Raw genomic sequence first — 23,337 nt, 5'->3', positions numbered from 1 at the left:
TCCACATGAAAAAGACATTTAAATGTAATGAGATGATGAGATTTTTTAATATAAATGATAATTTAACATGACTAAATACTTACAGTATGTTACAATATTTTCTGTATGATCAAGTATTTTGAAGGTGCCGTAATAAGTTAGCCACATAAAAGTGAAGACTAAAAACTGTTGGAAATTAAACATGACCACCTGAGATATAATGTTTGCATCACTACCACCACCAAATGCAAATGAAAAATAATGCAGTCAATTTATGGATGGAATACTTATAATTAATTTATAGTCTGGACATTTAAGCTGGGATAGGAGACAGCTTCACCCTTAAAGGGATACTCCACTTTTTTTGGAAATAGGCTCATTTTACAACTCCCCCAGAGTTAAACTGTTGAGTTTTACCGTTTTTGAATCCATTCAGCCGATCTCCGGTTCTGGCGGTACCACTTTTAGCATAGCTTAGCATACATCATTGAAGTGGACAAGACCATTAGCATTTTAAAAAAAAATAACCAAAGAGTTTCGATATTTTTCCTATTTAAAACTTGACTCTTCTGTAGTTACATCGTGCACTTAGACCGACGGAAAATGTAAAGTTGCGATTTTCTAGGCTGATATGGCTAGGAACTATACTCTCATTCCTGCGTAATAATCAAGAAACTTCACTGCCGTACCATGAGAGCAGCAGGCGTAATGATATGACGCAGCGCCTGAAAATAGTTCCGTTGTGTTGACGGAAGGTAGCCTATTTTCAGGCGCTGCGTCATTTCATTACGCCTGCTGCACTCACCTAGTTTTAAATAGGAAAAATATCGAAACTCTTTGGTCATTTTTTTTTTTGAGAAATGCTAATGGTCTTGTCCACTTCAATGATGTATGCTAAGCTATGCTAAAAGTGGTACCGCCAGAACCGGAGATCGGCTGAATGGATTCAAAAACGGTAAAACTCAACAGTTTAACTCTGGGGGAGTTGTAAAATGAGCCTATTTCCAAAAAAAGTGGAGTATCCCTTTAACATACTAAACCCACAATGAAAAATCTCTCATCATTTAAGCCAAACTCAGACTACAGGAGTTTCAACCGATTGTAAATTCTGGTTGCATCACGCACATAAAGCCGGGGATACACTTAACGACTGTAAGGCCGATTATGCATGTGTTTTGATACTAACGATTGATCATGCCGAAATGTGTTGTGTTCAGTCAGTGTTTACAATCTGCTGCAGTAATTGGAGACAGTCTGTAAGTGTGTTCAGTCTTAAGGTGATGATACACGGGGCAACTTTTTGAGCAATGTTGCTGGGCAATGTCGGCGTCAACGGGCAACCAGATGAGACACAGGGCCCACGACCGATCTAAATGATCCAGATAGAAATGTATTGCCCATTTTCAATGGGAAAGTGCCCAAGCAACAATCGCTCGGCAAGATTGCCCAGCAACATTGCTCAAAGAGTTGCCCTGTGTATCATCACCTTTAGAATGTTTCAGCTAGTCGTTAAGTGTGTCCCCGGGACTGTAGTAAAATAATGTGTATGTGCGCAGGCGCGTAGTCTTTCTTTACAAAGTGACATCGCCAACTACTTGTCTGGCATACATAACACAGCGTTAATAGTCGTTTTCGAGGATCCGTGTGGACGGGGATCGTTTGTTGTCACATGTACAAATAAAAAACGTTTCCGTTTTTAGCACATTGTTGTCGTGTAAATGTACCCTAAATATCAAACATGTTAGATATTGTGGGGGCGACCCCAATGTGTCCGCGAGCAGATCGGGAGGTTTAAGATTTGATCTGTATACGCCTCACATTACCAGATACTCAGGGGCGAACAACAGAACCGACCGACCGACGCATTTTTTTTCTCCGAATGTTGGGAGGGGTAAATCGGGCATAAATCAGCCTGAAACTCCTGTATTCTGAGCCCGGTTGACTCACTCTCATGCAGTCCGATATGTATGACTTTCTTTCTTCAGATGAACACAAATGAAGATTTTTAGCAAAATAATCAGACGAGCTGATGTGAATGGATATAATGTAGGTGTACGGGACCTCCCAAGCTGACACTTCAAAACCCCCCACAAAACTCGCTTATATCATGCTGTGCGCTATATACACACACCTATCGTTTCGCTTCGGAAGACATTGATGATTCATCAACCGGGGTCATACGGGTTACCATCGTGTTTGTTTTCTGTGGTTTTTGAAGCATCAGCTTTGAGGATCCCATCCACTTGCATTATGAACTCACAGAGATGGATTATTATTCTAAACATTTTCGTTTGTGTTCATCTGAATCTTTCAAGGATTGTTATAGAGTTGCAAACTATTCATGAACTCATTCTGCATGTCATCAATGTCATCAGTGGTCTCAATGGGAATGCTCAGTGGGTTCAGGAAGAGTGAGCATGGCATGTTCTCGTATTCATGTGTATGGTCACCGTGCAATCGAAAGTCCCCACAACCCCCCACAGCTCCGTGGAGAGGCTCGCAGACGTTGAGGTAGGGGTTGGCGTACTGCTGGGTGAAGCGACGGTCAGACGCGGGACTGTGGCTCGGGCTGGTCGAGGGACTGTGCGGCATGGGACACGTCAGCTGGCAGCTGTTCTTCCTGGTGGGGCGGTTGAGATCCAGTTTGGCGGTGAGGGGCTTGCCAATGTTAACGTCCATGTTCCACTGGACCAGGTCATCTAGGCAGTTAAACTGGACTTGAAGGCAGACAGTGAAAGCTAGTTCCTCCTGTAAAACAGGAAGAAAGTGTGAGAAGAAAAAAAGGGATCAATGTAGTTTTGAATTAAATCGAAAAATGCATTGTAAAGCTCAATCTAGCTAAAGACCTATTGTGAATCTTTCTAGGTTATGATGTGTTGAAGAAGTCTTGAGATGCACCTTGAGTTTCTGCACTGAGCTGAGTCTGGTGTAGAGGCAGTGCTGAGGAAGACTGCCTGAAAGTAAGAAGCTTCCCGTTTCTTCCAGAGTTTCCTTATTCATCAGCTTAGGGTCTACATCCAGGTCCTTCAAAGTCAAATTCAAAACATTCACGTGTATTGCAAATGCATGTCAAGAAACACAGTTCATGTAAAATGTTAAGACTGCTATTAATCCAATTAAGATTTTTTATGTTTTTGAAAAAACACTTGTAAAAAACACTCTAAGGCTGCATTTCTTTATTCAAAATACAGTAAAAAAGTAATATTGTGGGGGGAAATTCTAGTTGAATATATTGTAAAATGTAATTTATTCCTGTGATGGCAAAGCACCATTACTCCAGTCTTCAGTGTCACATGATCCTTCAGTAAACATTCTAATATGCTGATTTGCTGCTCAAGAAACATTCATTCTTATCAATGTTAAAGGGGTCATGAACTGGCTTTTTAAATTGTTTTATATTGTTGTCTAAGGTCAACTTATGACGTTCGCTTGGTTTTTACATTCAAAAACATCAAAATGAATAAGTAATAGGCTATTTTCTACCCTAGTTTTGAGCCTAGCTCAAAAACGCTCGGTTTTTATGGGCGTCTTGCATTGAAGACTTGTAAGTAAACGCCCACTGCTGTGAGTGGATAACAGTTTTGCATATTATAATGAGTTTCGTGTAATGCGCGAATCGGTGGGCGGGGCTAAACCGTCCGTGTTGAAGTAGGCGTTGATCTTCTTCTGCGGGGGTGGTGTTGTCGTCATAGTTCCCCACTTTGAAAAACGAGTCGTTTGCTGAGCCTGGTGTCAATAAAAGCTTTTATTGGACTAACAAGGACGTTTTCAGTTCTGAAACTTACAGGATATTCTTATAATTTGATGACCTCTTATGCCGAGTTCAGACTGCACGATTTTAGCCCCGATTTTGGCTCGCCGACAGGTTTTGAGAAATCGCCGACAAATGCCCGAAATCACAGGCAAATCGGTGCTCGTTCACGCGAGTGACAATCACGCAGTGTGAATGAGCAAAGACGCGATCTGAGAGAATCGCCGACGCCCGTGAGATATTTGGCATGCTAAATATCTGGACCTGTCGGCGATTCACAATCCTGCTGTGTGAATGTGTTCTGACTGAAAACTACATCGGCGATGACCGACAGCCAACGAGAGAGCAAGATACAGGGAGGAGGAGGAGGAGGAGTTATAGACCAGAATATCAGTATTTTAATAGATAGGCCTATATTTACCAAACAGAAACAAAGCACAAACATTTGCGTGACCAGAAGCAACAGCAGGACATTTGCAAAATTATTTATTCACCCCCAACTCTCTTTGCAAAACACAGTCCTTGCTCCCCTCGTCTTCCCAACCATTTCCTGCATAAACTGTTTCTTTTTTCTTTTTCATTTTCGCTACAAATCAGTGCACAGACAATTTGTAGGCTATCTTTTTTAATAACAAATTCAGTGTCGCGCGAGAACTCCGGTCTCACGCACGCGTGATCTTCCGTTATTTCCTATCACTTCTCGCGTTTGTTTGGTTGTGAAACGTAGTTTGCGGACCAGGCAGAAGTTGTCGGCGATTCTTTCTTTTGTAAAGTCATGCAGTGTGAAACCTCCTGTCGCCGATCCATCGTGCAGTGTGAACACAGCAGAAACTGAAAGTTACCCCAGATAATCATGCAGTGTGAAAACAACAGTGACCCGATTATTTTGAAAATCGTGCAGTCTGAACTCGGCATTAGATGTCAAAAGCTCAAGGAAAATTTGATTTCTCAGTTCATCACCCCTTTAACTGATCAATGTTATGATCAATGTTAAGTTGTGCTTCTTAGTATTTTTATGAAAACCATTACAAGATTCTTTGATGACTAAAAAAGTACAAAGGAACTTATTTGAAACAGATGTTTTGTATCATTATACATGTGATTACTGTCACTTTTGATTAATTTGATGCATCCTTGCTGAATAAAAGTATACTTTAAAAAGTGTTGCTTAAAAAATAATCTTAAAATCTTACTGGTTTTGAATATGAATAAATAATGCATTGCAGATTCTTTCTTCAAAATAAAAACAAAGACCACTTACCAGAGGAAGGTTAGTTATGTGCGCCTGGCATGACAGCATCTCCTCTGACTTTTTCACAATGCTGGTGTAGATGACCAGCACATTGGAGAACTCAGCAGCAAAGTCCATTTTTATCTGAACTCCACAGTCAAAGTCCAGAATTTTGCTCTCCGGCAGTTCTGGGTTAAAACAGATGCAAAATGTTAGTTTGATGCCCAGTACTATTTCACTTATCTTGAATTATCATCTGTGTTAAAGGAATAGTTCACCCAAAAATTAAAATTCTGTCATCATTTACTCGCTCTCATGTTGTTCCAAACCTCTATGACTTTCTTTCTTCTGCTGAACACAAAAGAAGATATTTTAAAGAATATGTGTAACTAAACAGTTGATGGGCCCCATTGACTTCCATAATATGGAAAAGAAAATACTATGAATGTCAATGTTTCATAGTCAAACTGTTTGGTTGTTTTCAGGTTCAGGTTTGGAACAGCTTGAGGGTAAGTAAATGATGACATTTTTCATGGTGGACTATCTCTTTAATATCATCAACAAGATTTTTTTGTTTTTTTTTGGGGGGGGTTTTAGGGGGGTATTGTCAACAATGAAAAAGAGGTGAAAATCATAATGACAATGATTTCAATTAAAACATACTGTTGATAAAATAATAAGGATAAGAATAAGAATTTTGTAGCAAAATAAAAATGCACTGAACATTTGTTAGAAAAAAAGAATATGGTTGATTAAAATAAACCAATTTAACTGTTACTTAAAGGTGCACTATGCAGGAATTCCGTTTTTGTCAAACAGCGACCCCTAGAGTCGCTGTGGAGTACTTGTTCTGTCGTAAATAGCACTCACGCAGAGATGGCTCTGCACTCACGGCCTGATCCCCTCCCCCTGTACACCAGTACCTGTTCAGTAGGATGGAAGCTGTAACGAGTTGAAATAAGGTGTGGCCCCTTTAAGAGCTGCGCGCGCCCTGTTTAACTGTCGGCAGTCTGTATTGTATGTGCGCCTCGAACACCACATGTATACGGCGCCGGGTTATTTCTGTTTGGTGCTTATTTTATCAGAATTTTATCAGATCTTTTTTGCCATAAAGCAATTCGTTACATCGCGAGACCTGAAATCACGCGACACTTCCTGATGCTGCGGCCGGCAGCCCGCCGGCTCAAAGTTGCAAGTGTGTTTTTTTCCGCTCACATGCGATAGAGGGGTGCGAAACGACCGCCATTCAACCCGAAAAGAGTAATATAACCATTCCAATGACTCCGAAGCTGTTCGGTTGAGGTAAAAAAACCTGCATAGTTCACCTTTAATGTAATAAAGGATTAAAAAAAAACATTACATTACATGGAGTTTGGTCTAATAACTGAATGTGATTTTAACTGATACATTTTGTTTTTATCATCTTTCACATTACTTGCAACTAAAATGTAATTTTCAAAAGATGCCTTTTTTGTAATTATTAATATTCTGTTTAAATTGAACTAAAATGACCACAGCTTACATCTAGACAAAACCTTTGAACCTTTTTTATACTGTTATGTATTGGAGTTGCACAATATGTTGAAGTAGCTGAAAATACCATGTGCTTTAGACCAGAGCAGGTTGTGTGCCTCGGCTGGATGGGAGTAGTCCCCGGGGCGGATGGGATCGGTGAGGGAACGTCTCTCAGACAGGCTGCTGCGGATCTCTAGAGCCTGCTTACCCTTTGTGGGGTCAAACTGACCCATATCTACAAATAATCAGTACAGTTCTTTGATAATGAAGACACACATTAAGCAAAGGTAGATGAAATATACATGTTTGACATATTTCAATTATATTTTAATATCTAAATTGATCTTTGAAATGACAACGTATAATATTTAGTAGAAGTAGTAGTCATAGTGCAAAATAGTAGTACTCTTTTCAGATCAGTTAATCATTTGTTTGAGCTTAATGGACCTGCATTTAACTGTTAAAAGCTGTAACGCTTCATTTAACTTCAACATGCTCATGTCACTCACCTTCAGCCACACTGTCCAGCAGAACAGTTATCTTCTCATCCTCAAGGAGGCGCTCTTTCAGGAATTTGATAAAGACTCCATTGGTGAATCCACTTGAACTCAATTCAAAAGCCTCAGCATCTTGGCAACTTCACAAAAATAACATATCATGGCGTAACATATCAGATAGAGAACATAATGTACTTCAGCATGTTATTTCTGGATGAAAAACTCACGTTGCATATCCAAACACGATATTGGCTGTAACTTTGAGCATGACATTCGGCATGGCGTCGTCATGTACATTTCTGAAACAATGTACTAGTATTAGAATGATGACAACCAATGTGAATACAGTGTATTATCCTGCCTTTTAAAACCACGAAATCCCCACCTTTTCCTGCACATATCCAGGAGGAAGACATTGAGTCCAGTCTCCTTCTCCTGCATCAGTTTCAGAATGCTCTGAACACAGAGACAGTTGCCTGAGCGGTATGGATTTGGGGCATCCACGGGCACCATGAAGCTGTTCCCAAAGTTCTCATAACCATGTCCAGCATAATACAACAAACCTACAAGGAGGAGCAATCGTCAAAGAGTCAGTTCAGCCAAAAAAAGAAAATCCTGTCACCATTTACTCACCCTCATGGCGTTCCAAAGCCACATGACTTTCTTTCTACTGTCAAACACAAAAGAAGGTATTTTAAATATTGTCTGGTCTGTTCTATCCCATATAACGAGAGTGGATGGTGAATTGCACTGTCAACAAAAAAAAATACCATAAAGGTAGTCTAATGTGACCTGTGCGCTGAAGTCAAATGATAGCTTTGCAAGATATTTAATGAAAATCTTAATTTGAATATGCGTACATATTAGGCATATGATGATATCGAATTTTCGTATCACAATGGTTGCTGAAACATTTTTATCAAGGTATACGGTATATTATCACAGTATTGAATTACAAAAAGAAGTTGAAAAGATAAACTTCAGTGTTGCTCTCTTAATGACAAGTTTAATAACTTTTCCAAATAACAAAAAGAACCTTGAACATTTAAATTCAATAAACATTGTACAATAAAATTCAAGAGCACAACAATAAAGAACAGAACATTTTTAACAATATCAAGATATCTTTTCTGGACTGGCATGTTTTAGTCCAGATTGTTTGAACAAATGTTTGAAAAATAATATTAAAGTTACCATGAAATCAAAATGGACAACTCTTGTTTTTATGGAATATTGCAATATTTATTATAAAGTATTTATCCGTGCACATCATTTTTTTAAATTCATGCGCCCTTATTATTTTTAATCTAAATAACTCCCATTCTCTCTTGCAGCAACATCTCTAATGACGTTTCTCTCGGCGCAAGGGCGAAACAATCTGTCAATCACATGAGATCACAGCGATAGCAAACAACAACGATCCAATGACCCGATAGACAAAATCAACTTGTTCAAGAAACCGTTTCAATCGGATATACGTCACAATAGAGGGAAGAAAAGACTATTGTTTCATGCTGACTATTTAAATAAATACTAAGCATTTTCACGGCTTGTCTGCCATCTTTGTTCTGACCAATGTGAAAATCGGACTAAATATGTCAATTTTGATGAAAAAGCAGCTAATGTGCATTCTAAAAATCTAAACAATCTGGATAATAAGGTATCTAGAATTATTCATACAATATTATACCAAATATCAGCACAAGCTTAGTACATATTTAAACATGGCACATTAAAATGTGTTGTGCCAGGTTTGGCATCAAAGATGTCAAATGTCATTATTTCTCGTGTCTAATAACTGATAAGTGACACGCCGAGTGTTAATATGTGTGAAAGCATAAAAAGATGGGAAATGAGAAGTGTGATCTACTTTTGTGCTCCACAGTAAAAAAATAAAATTATACAGGTTTGGATTGGAATGACATGAGGGTGAGAGAATATTGTAACTAATAGTCTCCTAATCACCTCTAAATTCAGCATTCAACCAATTAGTTGTGGTTTTACATATTGCAAGATGGAATGGTTATTATGGCAATTCCAAAAGTCATGTTTGTTTGAACTTACAAGGCAATTACCATGTTTATAGTAGTCTGCAATAAAACGTAGTAGACTACAGTAGCATAAACTATAGCAGAAGCCACAGTACCATAAACTCCCTTATGAAGCAGAGACAAGAATTCCTCCACGGCGTTCCTCATCTCTGACTCGGTCAGATCCAGCAGAGACACCACTTTAAAGTTGAGCTGCCGCAGCAGATTAGTGAGGTCGTACACATCCACCATGGGCGCCTTCAGCTGTGGGTGGTTTCGATATGTGAGGTTACCGATCAGAAGGGCCACTTTGTCTGTAGCTGAAGGGAGAAACACATATTCACTGTGAAAAATGAGAGACTCCAGACATTTTGAGTTAAATTAATTCATAGAATACATTTGGACTACTAACCATAAGGTTTCTCAAGACTGTAATCTGATGAAAAAAGTCATAATCATTCACTGACGTACTATAATGGGATCAATACTATAATGCCGAATGTAATGGGAACACAAAACTTACCCTTCTCGATAGTCAGAAAGTCATCTGAAAAAGAGAAACGTACATAGTAGGTATTTAGAGGATTCTTCTCCGAAGGCACATGATGATGACAATAATGAAAAGAAAGTTAATAGATCACAAATAGAATACATTTTCGATACCGAAAAATGAGATTTTACCCAATCCTGCCACAGTGTACCCTTAAAGTCCCCGTGAACCGGAAGTTGCAAACGACTTTTCTCCAGAGTTGTGACATATTTCCGAGAAAAACGGAATACTAAATGAGGCAAAATAGTGGGCGTGGCTTTTTTTTCCAACTAGCACCTGATTGGATCTAGAAAAGTAGGTGTTGTCATTCAGCCTGTCTACTGTCAGTTGGAGGGGCGTGATTACGGATGTTAAGAAGACGCCCAAACCGTGAAACCTACGTCATCAGGGAAGGTCCTCCAATGCAGAGGGGAGGGGAAATTTCAGATTTTGATTAAAGATTACGAAGCCCAAAAAATTTTTTGTGTGGATTGACTTGCATGGATGAATTTTTCACCACAAAACGATCAATTTAGCCAAACAAAGTAAGTAAGGTCAATTTTGAATTAATGGGGACTTTAATGCCACTTATAGGAATAGTTCACTTAAAAATGAAAATTCTGTCATCATTTACTCACCCTCAAGTTGTTTCAAACCTGTATAATTTTCTTTCTTCTGCTGAACCCCAAAGGAAGATATTTTGAAGAATGTCAATAACCAGACAGTTGATGGACCCCATTGATTTACATAGTAGGAAAAAAAATACTATGGAAGACAATGGCGTCCATCAACTTTCTGGTTACCGACCTTTCTTCAAAAATATCTTCTTTTGTCTTCAGCAGAAGAAATAAATTCATACAGGTTTGAAACAACTTGAGGGTGAGTAAATGATGACATAATTTACATTTTTAAGTGAACTATTCCTTTAAGAAAAATTATTTTGTCACACATTTGGTCATGTTCTCAACAATTTCAATGGAAATGTTCTCATTTTTGCAACAGACATGCAGAGCTGCATTACTGAAGGCATCAGATCTATCAGTGTTCTCCACCACCTCAATCAGTAAGAGTAGTCAAGAGAGTAGGGAAAAAGTTTTCCGGGTTCAATACAAGCTCAACTGTGGAACACCGTCGATTACCACAGAAAAAAAAAGAAGAAAAAAACATGTTTAATGTAATGCATTTCACATTATTTATGCTATTGCTGTTGATGGAGCTTGTTTTGAACCTGAAACGCTCATTAAAAGTTGTTCTGGCATGCATTAATCGGCATGACAGTATGATGATTAGGTATGACATGCACCAGATTCAGATTGATACCAAAAAGTCCCTAGATGTTAGAGAGGTGCCACTACATCTTACATAATACCTTCAGAGGACTCCATTGCTCCTGAAATTTGTAGAGATATTCTTGGATCTTTCATTTCAGAATGGCAAGGATTTTCTTGAGGAGGAACAAGGGGTTGGACCACAACATGAGTGTATATAAAGTGAACCTAAAAAGAGAGCAGCTCACACTTCTTTCAATAAGGCAGTCCACTAACACTGCCATACAAGTCAACATTGTGCTTTTAGAGGTCCCGCATAGAGGTTACCGTCTCTGCTCTAGAGTTGGATAGGATACACTTAACATTGCAAAGACCATTTCTTGGCATCCTAGCTATATCATCCTGGAGTTATTTATATTACAATTACTTGTAACGCACTACTGTTCAGAACACTGATTTGATCAGAAAACATCTAACCAAAGAATAGATATAAAACAAAAGACTTGATCCATACCAGTAACAACAACATCAACTTCATTGCTCCATGTTCGTTCATTAGCGCAGCAGATCTCGCAGCGATATCTTCCCTGGTGCTCTGGCAACAAATTCTTGACCTAGTTTAAACCAAAACATATTATTCAATCACTCTCACTTCACAGAAAAAGAAAAGTTGTAAATAAAACAGATTACTGGAGCATGTTTTCAATCTGAAAATTCAATCTGTTCATCATATTAAGCGATCGAGTCTCTTCAGAAAATTTGGACTAAAGCGCTCGATTCATATGGATTAGTTTTACAATGTCTTTATGCAATTTTTGAAGCGTCAAAGTGGTAGTTGCGTAGCTGTCAATGGAGATAAAGAAATCTCTCAGATTTCATTTAAAAGATCTTCATTTGTGTTTTAAAGATGAACGAAAGTCTTACGGGTTTGAGGGCGAGTAACTGATGATTTTATTTTTTATTTTTGGTTGAACTAACCCTTTAAAATTTTCACGTTTAATTCTTTACTTGCTGTTTCTTTGTTATTATATGTGAAATCTGCTACTATTTGTCTCAGTAATGAAATACAACACTATATAGTACAATAGAAAATGTTATCCTCTTACAGTGTACTTCCTCCTGTTGGCTTTTATGATCGGCACCCCATTTCTGTACCATTGATATTGTGGTAGGGGTCTGCCAATTGCTCCACACTCCAGATAGAGTATATCACCCACCAGCAGCCTTTGAGGCTGAGGCTGGATCAGGACCCTCGGCCTGCCCTCTGATGCCAAAGACACTAGGCCTGTACAAAAAAAAACATCCATTTTGATATCAGTGACATACAGTAACAATATGATCATGGCAATTCAACCAAATGTCTCTCTCGTCTCTGATTTACCATATCTTGGTGGAACATCGAGGACGTCTACTTGGGCCCAGTGACTGAACTCATATGCGTTTCCACAGTTCACTCTACAGATGTAAAACCCTGCATCTTTGACCTGGACTGGGCTGAACACCAGGTCTGGGGAAGAGCTGTTATGTACCTGAAGGGTTGCGTTAGTTATATGATCGTGTGAATGACTGACAATTAATTGTTCCTCACTGTAATATCCTTTAGTTTACCTCTTCTGTTTTTTTAAACCACTGGAACTGCACATGCGAAGCACCAACAGCACAACAGCTGAGACGGAGGTTATGTCCGGCAATGACAGCCACTGACTGCGGCTGGATGAGGATTTGAATTCCTGTGAGATCAATTGAGGAAACAGCATCTGAAACTGGCTTATGAATGCAAATAAATCACTTATGGCTATGTCTGCACAGAATCTATGCCAGGAATTTTTGCAGAATTTAAATGCATATGATTTAAAGCGTTGTTGCCTATTTTGGCAACTTTTATAATGTTCTCAAATACCAATAAGAGTGTAAAGGTACGGCCACATTTACTGTTCTGCGGATTTTTGCAAGCAAAATCCAGTCGTTTCAATAGCAATCCACACAGGTTTCTGATGTTCAAACTGGTCACGCGGATATACCACATTAAACAACAGAAAGCTGATTGGTTTGAAAGTGATTTATGTCTGAGCCGTGCTTCATGCATCTCTACACTATTGACAATAGACAATGGTGCTTTTTGCCTGCGAAATTTTGCCAAAACTGCGTGACCACACCTTAATACTTTCTTTTTAACACATTTTACCGTATTTAAATCCATTTCACACGCTGTGAAAAATGATATGATCAATAAGTTATGATGTGTTTTCACATTGCTTTAACTCATCAAAAGTAAGACATTTTCAACTTTTTTTTACGATATACAAGACTCAACTCATTTTTTAAGTCAGTTTAATGTAATTTAAGTTGAAATGACTTAAACATCCAAGTTGATTGTACTAAAAAATGTAAGGCAGGAACAGAATTCAGATTTTCTTTGATAATCAGTTAAGAAACCGTGGGGGAAAAAGATTATGTGTGGGTCTGAGACAAATGTTACTTCTTCAAGCATTTCACTTTTACGACTGTGATTAAATATCTGAGTACAACACAAACAACATAAGATAATGCAGCACTGTACTGTTGAGACATAAACTCTCTCTTTAAGATGTTTCCACTAAGGCAGTTGTACCTGGAGGTTTAAGGAACTGCAGCCCATCCGTATGACCCATGGTATGTAGAAACTCAACCAGTTCACCCAACATACATCCTTGATCTCCAATGAGTTTGAGCAGAGTGCGGGAGGGACTCCCTTCCGCCTCCAAAGCCTTCAGTGAACACATGTCCATATCATTGAGACTGCCCATGTGAGTAGAAGGGGAAAAAAAAAGAAAAAGACTGTAAGTTTATTTGTGTATATTACATTAAAAGGAAACGTGAATAAAGAAAAATAGAGTTGTTACCTCACTTTGAATCGACTGTCACTTTTCACAATCTCCCCCAGTTTTCGCCATCCCTTATTGTTGGCCTTATCAAGAGACTCACAGAGTCTCTTTAACACAGATTCTTTCAAGAAATTTATGTTCAAAGAGTTGTCATTCAAATCTGACATGATTGAGGATAATGGCTCATGCACAACTGTGATTGGCTGATCTGCTGAACTCAGGTTTAAATGTTCAGCAAAGCACCTGCAATATGGGACATTGACATTTTATTTCAGACAGTGTCCCGAGATGTGACATACTTCATATGAAAGATATAAAAAAAGAATATATAATTTAAAAGTCATTTGACACCAAATGACCTGAAATGAACTGCAAAAAATCTTGAAATAAAAAACTTGATGGTAACCAACACCTAAAATATAAACTTTACCTTAAACATTAGTATAATATTTAGCCTAAAAAAATCTCTCTCTCTCTCTCTCTCTCTCTCTCTCTCTCTCTCTCTCTATATATATATATATATATATATATATACATATATATATTTGACCTGACTTCATTAAATTATGCCAGATAAAGTTTTTTTTTATGGGTCAGCTAAGTGAAAGTAGTATAGGGTTAATTCAAATAAAAAAATGTAAAATTCAGTCATAATGTGCGACCCTTCATGATGTTCCAAACCTGAAAGACTTTATTTCTGTCCGTGGAATACAAATTAATGAGATGTTAGAGAGAATGACAGTCCAAGTCACCATTGTATCAAAATGCAATGAAATTGAATGGAGACACTTTATTATCTTTTTTTTTTTTTTACACAGAAGAAAATAAGTCGATAAGGGTTTGGATCAGAGGTTTGGAACGAGAAGAAGTAGCTTACATGAGGGCAACATTTTCATTTCTTGTACAACCTTTAATAGTTTCACTTTTTACACAGTGACTTCACCAACCGCATATCGAGTGATGAAGGTTTGTAAACTATGAAGGTTTGTAAACTTTGTGACAGCGCCATTCCTTCCTATTTTTTATTTTCAAATGAAATTACTCAACTGTTATGAATTTCTAAAAGTAAACGTTTATGCAAGCAAACAGAGATAAAACAGATTAGAATTCACCACGAAAAAAATTAAGTAGCCTAATATCAGAAAGAATGTAAACATCGGTCGCATACCCCAGGCAGATCAGTAGACATGTATCCCATTATACGTGTAGCCTATCCCATTAATCCTTCGCTGCACTGACTGATGCGGGGAAATCCAAATTACAAAACATACGTGTATGTATGCATCACTTCCTGATGTCTAACAAAGAGGAAGGTGTTCATCTCGTCTCTCCCGAGTTCAAAGAGTCCTTAAACGGAAGTGTGTTCTTATAGTCAAAGAGAGAGAGAGACTCGCTGTTTTTCTACGTGCTTTTAAAACGATTACTTTACTTTACTCACAAACACATACGACATACACACGTAGGCTACACAGTTGTTCATGATTTAGCTATTGGATAAGGATTAAGAATAAGGGTTTTTAAAAAGATGTTTTACTCAGTTTCTATCCACTAAAATATTTTAGAGCTTGGCATAACTAGAAAAATGTATATTCATTATAAAAATGCACATGAAGTTATAGCCTACACTGCAACATTTTAATATTCAGTATTTTTGTCTTGTTTTCTATTGCAAAATACTAAATTTACTTGAGAAGCAAAATTAAGATATTAACCCCCGGTTTCATAGACAAGGCTTGCGCTTAGTCCCAGACTAAAATGCATGTTTGAGCTGTCTTAACTGAAAGCAACTTGCACTGACATATCTTAAAACATTTTGTCTCAAGATACACATCAGTAATGGTTTTTCTAAGGCATGTTTAAAAGCTACTTAAATGCCCCAATTGAAATAAGGCCTACTCCATTTAATCGAACAGCTGTCTGTGCCACCAGGCCTTGTTTTCTGAAAAATAAATAAATAAATAAATCATCAAATTTAGCGTTTATGGTTAAAAAAAGAAAAAGAAATCTTCCAGTGGTGTCATAAAAATAAATCTAATTAAAAGGGAAACCAAGATTATTATTTTACCTCACTGACAGATTTTTTTTTTCTTGTTTTAAGCATAAACTGCACTTACAGTAGCCTAATTATCACAAGTAGCTATACAAGTAACTCAAGCTCCATCTTGATTCAATAATGTTTATATATGCTATCTGCACTGGAAAAGACAAGTAGGAAGACCATTTTATTTTGCAGTTTAAGATTGTATTCATTTAAATTACATTTCAGGTTTAGAAAATCACACTTTTTAGGTTTAGGCCTACTTGTACATCCAAATTTCTGTGGGAATCCTGATTTCTTCAAAGAAAAAAAGCTTTTGATGGGGTGAATTAAAATAAGAAAAAAAATAAAATAATAATTAAGTCATCTTGGGTCCCCTTGGGAGTTTGCTGAGGCCCTCTAGTGGGCCCTGGCCTGCTGCATGAGAATTCACTGCCAAGCAGGAACATACTACTGAGATCCTATCAACAAGCAGCAAGAACAACCAAGCACTAGCTGTCTATCTTATGATCTGTCTGTATGTTTTATCTGTTTTTTTCTCTTTGACTGCCTTATTCCCATCATTAAAAAAAAAACTATTTTAAACTTCAAGACAAGGCTTAGGCGAATAGGCTATCAATGTTTTATATCGACGAACTTTCCTCATCTGCTTTCCAGTTGCTCTAACACACACCGTCACCGTGTCACCATTGGCCCGTAAATTGTGTGATGCAAGTAACATCATACCCAATATGCCACTCCTCAAGACTCTCGGCAGCTTTAGGGCTGTTTGTGTGCAAGCAACTGGAGACTCTGGGGGACTGCGGTGTCAACAGGGTGACTTTGTATTTGGCCTTTCCACTCTCATAGTGCGCGTTTTGAGGGGGGACATCGCTTCGGATAGACTGTTTTCATAGCGAAACAGTCCAAAATGCAGCACGTTTGTGGATTATGGGAAAATCACAGGTGAAGATGTGTGTGTAGTTTCGGTCACGGATTGGGTGGCGGATCCAGGTGAGTCTCCGCGTCAAAAGAAAAGACTCGATATTAGCCTACAATGTTTTATAAAGCGGCGGAAACTTTTGTGCACTTATTTTGTTCTGTGCCGTAATACCGCGATCAAAATTTGTATAGCCTATATTTCATATATGCAAGGATAAACAGCTGCGTCTTTAAAATTTGCACTAGCCTATTCTTTTGTCATTCTTGGATAATTGGCTCTAGTCTACATGTTTAAACATCAGTTAATTTTATTTTATGCATTTTTTATTGGCTGTTTAAATAAGATTAGATTGAAGGAAGTGAGGTATAGAAACCATGAACGTGATTTTACGAATACAACATGTTCCTGGATCAACATCTTTGTTGATCCTGTAAAAACATTTCAATCAACCAATCATTTGAGAGACACGTTTACAGTTTATGTCAAGTTTTGGCTTACAACCAGGGTTAGGTGCTTCTACATCAGTGTTACTTACCTACACTGTAAAAAAAAAAAAAGATTTTTATCAACTTGGATGTTTAAGTCATTTCACAATGACATTGTCATTTAATGTGACAATCAACTTGGATGTTTAAGTAATTTCAACTTAAATTGCATTAAACTGACTTAAAAAATGTGCTGATTCTTGTACAGTATAACATAAAAAAGTTGAAAATTGCAATGTGAAAACATATGTTGTCATACTTTATTGATCATATAATTTATTTTTATAATTTTTTATAAAATGTTATGGGTAGGGTTAGGTTTGGGGTAGGAATACGATTATGGCTATACATTTACAGACAGGAAAGTTGTTCCAGAATAAGCAAAATATTGATCCAGGAACATCTTACTTGGCGAAATCACGGTGGACCAGAAGCATAGTCTGCATGACATAATCTCTTTCTCCAGCCTACATTTTTTGTTCAATTGGGATCATGAACTGGGATCATGGGTTGACAGTCTGACCTGCATCGTCTCGGCTTACTGAAGCAATATGTGTTTGTTTATGGCTATCACATTGTTATCAGTGACTGAGAATGCGGTGGCAAAATTGGCCCCTGGAGGAGAGACCAAATGAGACTGGAGTTTGTATAGAGTAAACTCAGTAATAGTATGCAGTTTGCTGTTCCTTACCCTATGTAATATTCTGATCATCAGATGAACAGATTTTTGGTAAAAACTTGCTTTTGTGTTGCCTGTTGCAAAATATGTATTAATTGACAATTTAGACCGTTTATACATTTAGTTTGATCCTTGATGGTACTTGGCCTCCACTGCCAGCTTTACCCTCATCATGTGTTTGAGCCTTGTTATATATCTAATCTTAGATAGTAAAAATCTGTCTTTTAAGGATGAATATTTAGTTAGTTAGTTATTTGCTTAGTGTTTGGGTGGTGAGGGGCTAATTTCTTTCTTCTGCTGAACACAATAGAAGACATTTTGAAGAATGTCGGACTCGGTAACCAGACAGTTGATGGACCCCATTGACTTACATAGTATTTCTTTTCCTACTGATGACTTCCATAAATTGTCCGGTTACGGACATTCTTCAAAATATCTTCCTTTGTGTTCAGCAGAACAAAGAAATTCATACAGGTTTGAAACAACTTGAGGGCGAGTAAATGATGACAGATTTTTCATTTTTAAGTAAACTATTCCTTTAATGTCAAATGTTTTGAGGTCCTTTAAACCTGGACTTCAGCCCACTTCCTTCTCAACATATGCATATAATGTGGGAAAATAAAAGACTGTACTGACCACAGACAATAGCTTGTTGGATTTATACCAAGTTCATTGCATGAACATTTGGGTTAATCTCGTCCTTGGCATTTTGAAGACTTATAAGTTTGTAAATAAAGCCGATGGCATGTCCATGCAACTAAAACATGTAAACTCAAAATGCAATGCATGAATTGCATCTATATTCTACAAGATATTGTTGCCAAGTGTTTCTAAAAATGATCCAAAAACATAAAACAGATTGATGGCCCTTTCAATCTGTGTCTCTCATTGGAACTCACCAGACAGTAACTTTCCATTAAGTCACCTCTCTGCACCTGCCCGATTCATTTGTTGATGCCTTGTCTTCATAACATTGTTCATACCATGCTGTCAGAAATAAACATTTTTTCATTTTTCTGTGTTAAATATCTCTTCTGTGATCATGATGTGCTTGTGCTTTTTTGTTTGCACCAGTTTGAATAGAGAACATCATTTTTTATGATTAGTTTGTGATTGTGCTGCTCTCATAATCAGTCTTATCAAATCAAAATGTCACTTTTCACCATCATCTTACTTAACTGAGTGTATCTACTAGATAAAAAAGTAAAATAAAACAATCCACTAATGCCGTCATGGCCATTATTCATGAAATCGGAGAAGGATCATCTTTTTTATATATGTCTCGGCATAGAGTTAGTTAACTCGATGCAATTGTACACATAATGACCTTTCAGCCGTTGTGATGAGTGAAGGTGTTTACCCATGCTAAGTGGTTGTTTTGCATGTCTAGATTGATGTTTAAAGTAGAAACAAACTCTACAGGTGGTACTTAACGTGCTTGGTGTGGAGTGGACACCTTATTGACTTTGTGGACGTTTATTTCTCATGCAGGAAAAAATGCGGAGAGATGCAGAGCAGGCGCTGACTCTGATGTGGCTTCTCTCTTGGATCCCACACAGCATGTGTAAGTGAGCAAAGCAGGACTTTAAAAAAAATCATCAGCCAGTCAATTTAGACAATTGCAATTGTGCACACAGGATATATATTTTTTGGTTGGCCTTTTGTCTATAAACTGTACAGTACATGTGCCGTACAGTTGTGTGCCATTCAGAATTGAATTCCTGTATTTGAATTGATGTCGCTAACAGGGTGCATCTTTTTAAATTCTATATATTGAGTTTAATCAAATATCTATATGTATAGTTGTTAATAATACATTTTATTTTTCAATATGAAATACCCATAAACACACACCATATGGACTATTTCCAGAATTCAATAATAGGGTGTTCTATAATAGGCTTTTACAGATATCATATATCATATAGTCTTCAATTACAATATCTCTCCAGGTCATTCTCCCCCAGGGAGGCCCAGACTAACAAAATGTCGGTCACCTGAGAAAGAGACCTTTACTTGCTGGTGGGAGCCTGGATCCACTGGTGGATTGCCCACTAGCTACCACCTGTATTATAGAAAAGAGAGGTTAGTGCAACCTAAATCACTATTCATCACTGTACCTTTTAACTTGCCTTTAAAAAACAACAACAAAAAAGTTTGTGGTTACTTTTTTCTTTTTCCCTGTATTAATTCATGGACAGCTGCCTCATTGTGTGCTTATTCTGACACAGTTTCGAATGTAGGCTTTGTTTGGCTCAATAATATATCCCATGATTTACTCTATACTCTATTGTTCAAATGTTTGGGGTTGGTAAGACTTTTTAATGTTTTTGAAAGAAGTATTTTATGTTCACAAGATGGCGTTTATTTGATTAAAAATGCAGTTATATTGTGAAACATTATTACAATTTAAAAGAACTGTTTTCTAGTGTAATATATTTTAAAATATTATTTATTCCAGTGACAGCAAAGCTGAATTTTCAGCATCGTTACTCCAGGCTTCAGTGTCACATGATCCTTCAGAAATCATTCTAATATGCTGATTTGCTGCTCAAGAAACATTACTTATCAATGTTGAATGTTGATTTATTATCAGTGTTGAAAACAGCTGATTAAACTTTTTGGGGAAACCCTGATACATTTTCTTTTTTAGGATTTGTTGATGAATTCAAAGGAACAGCATTTGTCTTCATTCTGATACATTTTTGATCACTTTAATGCATCTTTGCTGAAAACAATTTTTTAAAATTAATTTCTTTGAATAACACATTATTGACCATTTTGAACAGTAGTGTATATTTGTAGCTCTCATAATTCTGGAACTTATTTTTTTGTTATTCTCTAAATATGAAAATTTGTACAGCACACACATTTATTAATAAGCACACTAAAGCTAGTATGAGTTCATGTTTACTTATTTTATAACAATACATCTCAGGTTTTGGTTCATCTGTTGTCCAAAAGTTATATCATCAATTTCAACTTTTAAACCATCAATAAACTTTTTCAGCTCCGTGGAAGTCTTTGAATGCCCGGATTATCATAAGGCGGGGGACAATTCCTGTTATTTTGATAAGCGGCACACTTCTATTTGGATCATATACAACATCACAGTGGTGGCCTCCAATACACTGGGAAAAGCCTATTCAGAATCTGTGGAAGTTGATGTTATGGATATCGGTGAGTTCATTTATTGTGTTTACAACATATTAAAATGCATCCAAAAATGGATTTGTTTTCATGTGCTTGCAAAATGCCCCTAGCGTATACTGAGCATGCATGAATGGTTAATGATGTTTTACTACAGAGACCAATTTCAGGGTTGTTTTGACAACAGCCACAGTGCAGCGAGCTGCCTGCTAAATATAGTGTATATTAAAGAGGGATGGGCGACTTCAGTCCTGGAGAGCCACTGTCCTGCAGAGTTTAGCTCCGCAAGGATTCATGAAGACATTTGTTAGATTTTTGAGGTGTATTTGATTAGAGATGGAGATAAACTTCAGCCCTCCAGGAGAGAAGTTGAAGTTGCCCGTCCCTGATATAAAACTCAATGTACTTCTACATAAAGGCACATGCAGCTTAATTTCCTCATGCTGAAACTGTTTATTACAGGACTTTTATTACTATCAGTTAGATCATTCTACTAGACCACAAGGCAGATAATGCTGCATTTGCAATTATATCGTTTAGTTACAATTTCCCCTAAAGCATTGCAGTTCCTGTTAGAAATGTGTGTGCACTGGGCTTATCCATCTGTAACGGTGAGTTAAACGCTGATGACTTTTAGAGCGTCTGAGTGGAATGGAAAAGTACTAAATGGCACTAAACAGAGGCCGCTCTGGCTGACTAGCTGAACAGAATGAGGATGAACAGGTTTGTGTCTTGCATATTGCAAAACTCAAGCCATGTATCGAATATCCCACTGAAGATGCTTGAATGTGCTGGCAACACACAGGGGATTTTTTTAAACTCATTAAGTGTATAAAAACAGTTGTTCAGAGTATGCTTTGTTTTTCAAAAAAAGTTCATCAAGGCTGCATTTATTTGATCAAAAATTCATTAAAACTGTAATAATAATTCACAATATTACTATTTAAATTAACTGTTTTCTGTTTGAATATTAAAACATTGATTTATTCCTGTGATGGCAAAGCTGATTTTTTCACCAACCATTACCTCAGTCTTCAGTGTCACATGATCCTTCAGAAATCAAGAAACATTTCCTGGTATTATCAATGAAAACTGTTGTGCTGCTTAATATCTTTGTGGAAACAGAACATTTCTTTCTTTGAGTCTTTTGATCAATTTAATGCATCCTTGCTGAATTAAAAGTATTAATTTCCTTAAACAACAATTCACTCTTTCAAGAATTTCTTAACTTGTGAATGGTTCTTTTGGTGAACACATCTGTTTTAGAATTAATTTCAAAGTGCTCTTTCTTGTCATTAAATCTTTAAAGGGCCTTGCCCCTTCTTACCTCTCGGACCTTTTGTGTGAACACCGTCAAGCGAGAACTCATAGGTCCGCCAACCAGAGTTTATTAACTGTCAAAGTTCAAATCTAGGGGTGATCGAGCTTTCACCGTAGCCGCACCTCAACCTTTTTCTATTATAAATGCAGCAACAGTTACCAAAGTTAAAAACATATTTTCTCTTTAGCATACAACCTGTGATGTCCTTTATTGTCTGGTGTTTTTTATGCCCTGTTTTACATTCATTATTTCTTATGGTGGGTTCTATTGTATTTTTAATTCATTCTAGTACATTGTACAGCACTGTTGTTGTTTTTAATTGTGCTTTATAAATACAATTGAATTGAATGGTAGTGTACAAGAAGCATAATGAGGAATAGCCATCCATGTAGACCCTATTCGGTTCTTTCCTTTTTTAAGTAAATGTGTTGTTGTCACTGTTCAGTTGCACACTGATTGTAATGGATCATCGTGTCCGTTGTTAACTACCACGCAAACCATGCAAATTCATAGGGCCCCGCAGGCTTGGGGGCCCCTGCTGGCCAAAAGCAATTGACTCAATTCATGACTCCGTTTGACATTATTTATTACCAGGCGGTCCGGATAAGTAGAAAGAAACAACCATGAAGCACACATACCCAAAAGGACCTGAAAAAAAGAAATCCAATGCTGAAAGTAAAAAAAAGAAAAGAAATAAGAAACATCTGATGAGGCTGAAGACCCAGGTCGCACACTGAACAAGCTGTGTCCGCACCGTCACTGCCTGTATTTACTGGCAGCTATAGGGTTGGAAATCGAATCGCATACTTAAGGTCAGGAATCAGATATTTGTTATCGCTTATCGATTCCTGTGTTCACAATTAATGTGATTTTCAACTATTCAAGCGCAAGAAGATGCACTCGCCTCTCATACAGTGTGCAAATACTGAATTCAATTGAGTTCTCTTGCGTTTGAACAGACAAATACACACACAAGGATATTTTGAAAATTTTGTCAGATCTTGACTGAATAACTTTAACTTTACAAAGGATTAATCGATATTTTATTTATTAAAAGAAAACTATATGCAGTGTTATT

The 23,337-nt window shown here is 37.3% G+C and overlaps 2 protein-coding genes across 4 annotated transcripts in view; one reads left to right on the top strand and one right to left on the bottom strand.

The window, feature by feature from the left end:
• Positions 1–1,678: 1,678 nt before the first annotated feature.
• malt1 (MALT paracaspase 1) lies at positions 1,679–15,022 on the bottom strand. 2 transcript variants are annotated; one of them, XM_056237337.1, is made up of 18 exons: positions 14,833–15,022; positions 13,683–13,907; positions 13,412–13,578; positions 12,409–12,530; positions 12,182–12,329; positions 11,907–12,085; positions 11,315–11,414; positions 10,902–10,976; positions 9,527–9,550; positions 9,416–9,439; positions 9,120–9,323; positions 7,359–7,536; positions 7,201–7,272; positions 6,986–7,113; positions 6,562–6,711; positions 4,992–5,149; positions 2,878–3,003; positions 1,679–2,727 (listed from the first exon to the last, which is right to left on the bottom strand). In XM_056237337.1, the coding sequence occupies exons 2-18, from the start codon at positions 13,829–13,831 to the stop codon at positions 2,290–2,292; spliced, it is 2,442 nt and encodes an 813-aa protein (XP_056093312.1). In that variant the 5' UTR covers positions 13,832–13,907; positions 14,833–15,022; the 3' UTR covers positions 1,679–2,289. The 2 variants fall into 2 exon arrangements, with proteins under 2 accessions (XP_056093312.1, XP_056093323.1); XM_056237348.1 differs by lacking the exon at positions 10,902–10,976 and having other exon boundaries at positions 14,833–15,021.
• Positions 15,023–19,167: 4,145 nt separating this feature from the next.
• Positions 19,168–23,337, top strand: part of prlrb (prolactin receptor b) — a 40,450-nt gene continuing 36,280 nt past the window's right edge. For both annotated transcript variants that reach the window (XR_008804107.1, XM_056237309.1), the window contains exons 1-3: positions 19,168–19,352; positions 19,741–19,873; positions 20,799–20,968. Coding sequence is in view for 1 of the 2 variants with exons in the window: in XM_056237309.1 (XP_056093284.1) it covers positions 19,274–19,352; positions 19,741–19,873; positions 20,799–20,968 (382 nt within the window). In the remaining variant the exon portion in view is untranslated. The remainder of the gene's footprint in view (positions 19,353–19,740; positions 19,874–20,798; positions 20,969–23,337) is intronic.

This window comes from Rhinichthys klamathensis, unplaced genomic scaffold (assembly GCF_029890125.1).
Source record: "Rhinichthys klamathensis goyatoka isolate OS25496 unplaced genomic scaffold, OSU_Roscu_1.1 h1tg000019l_1, whole genome shotgun sequence".
Lineage (NCBI taxonomy): Eukaryota > Metazoa > Chordata > Actinopteri > Cypriniformes > Leuciscidae > Rhinichthys > Rhinichthys klamathensis.
This window is presented reverse-complemented; position numbering and strand designations above follow the sequence as displayed.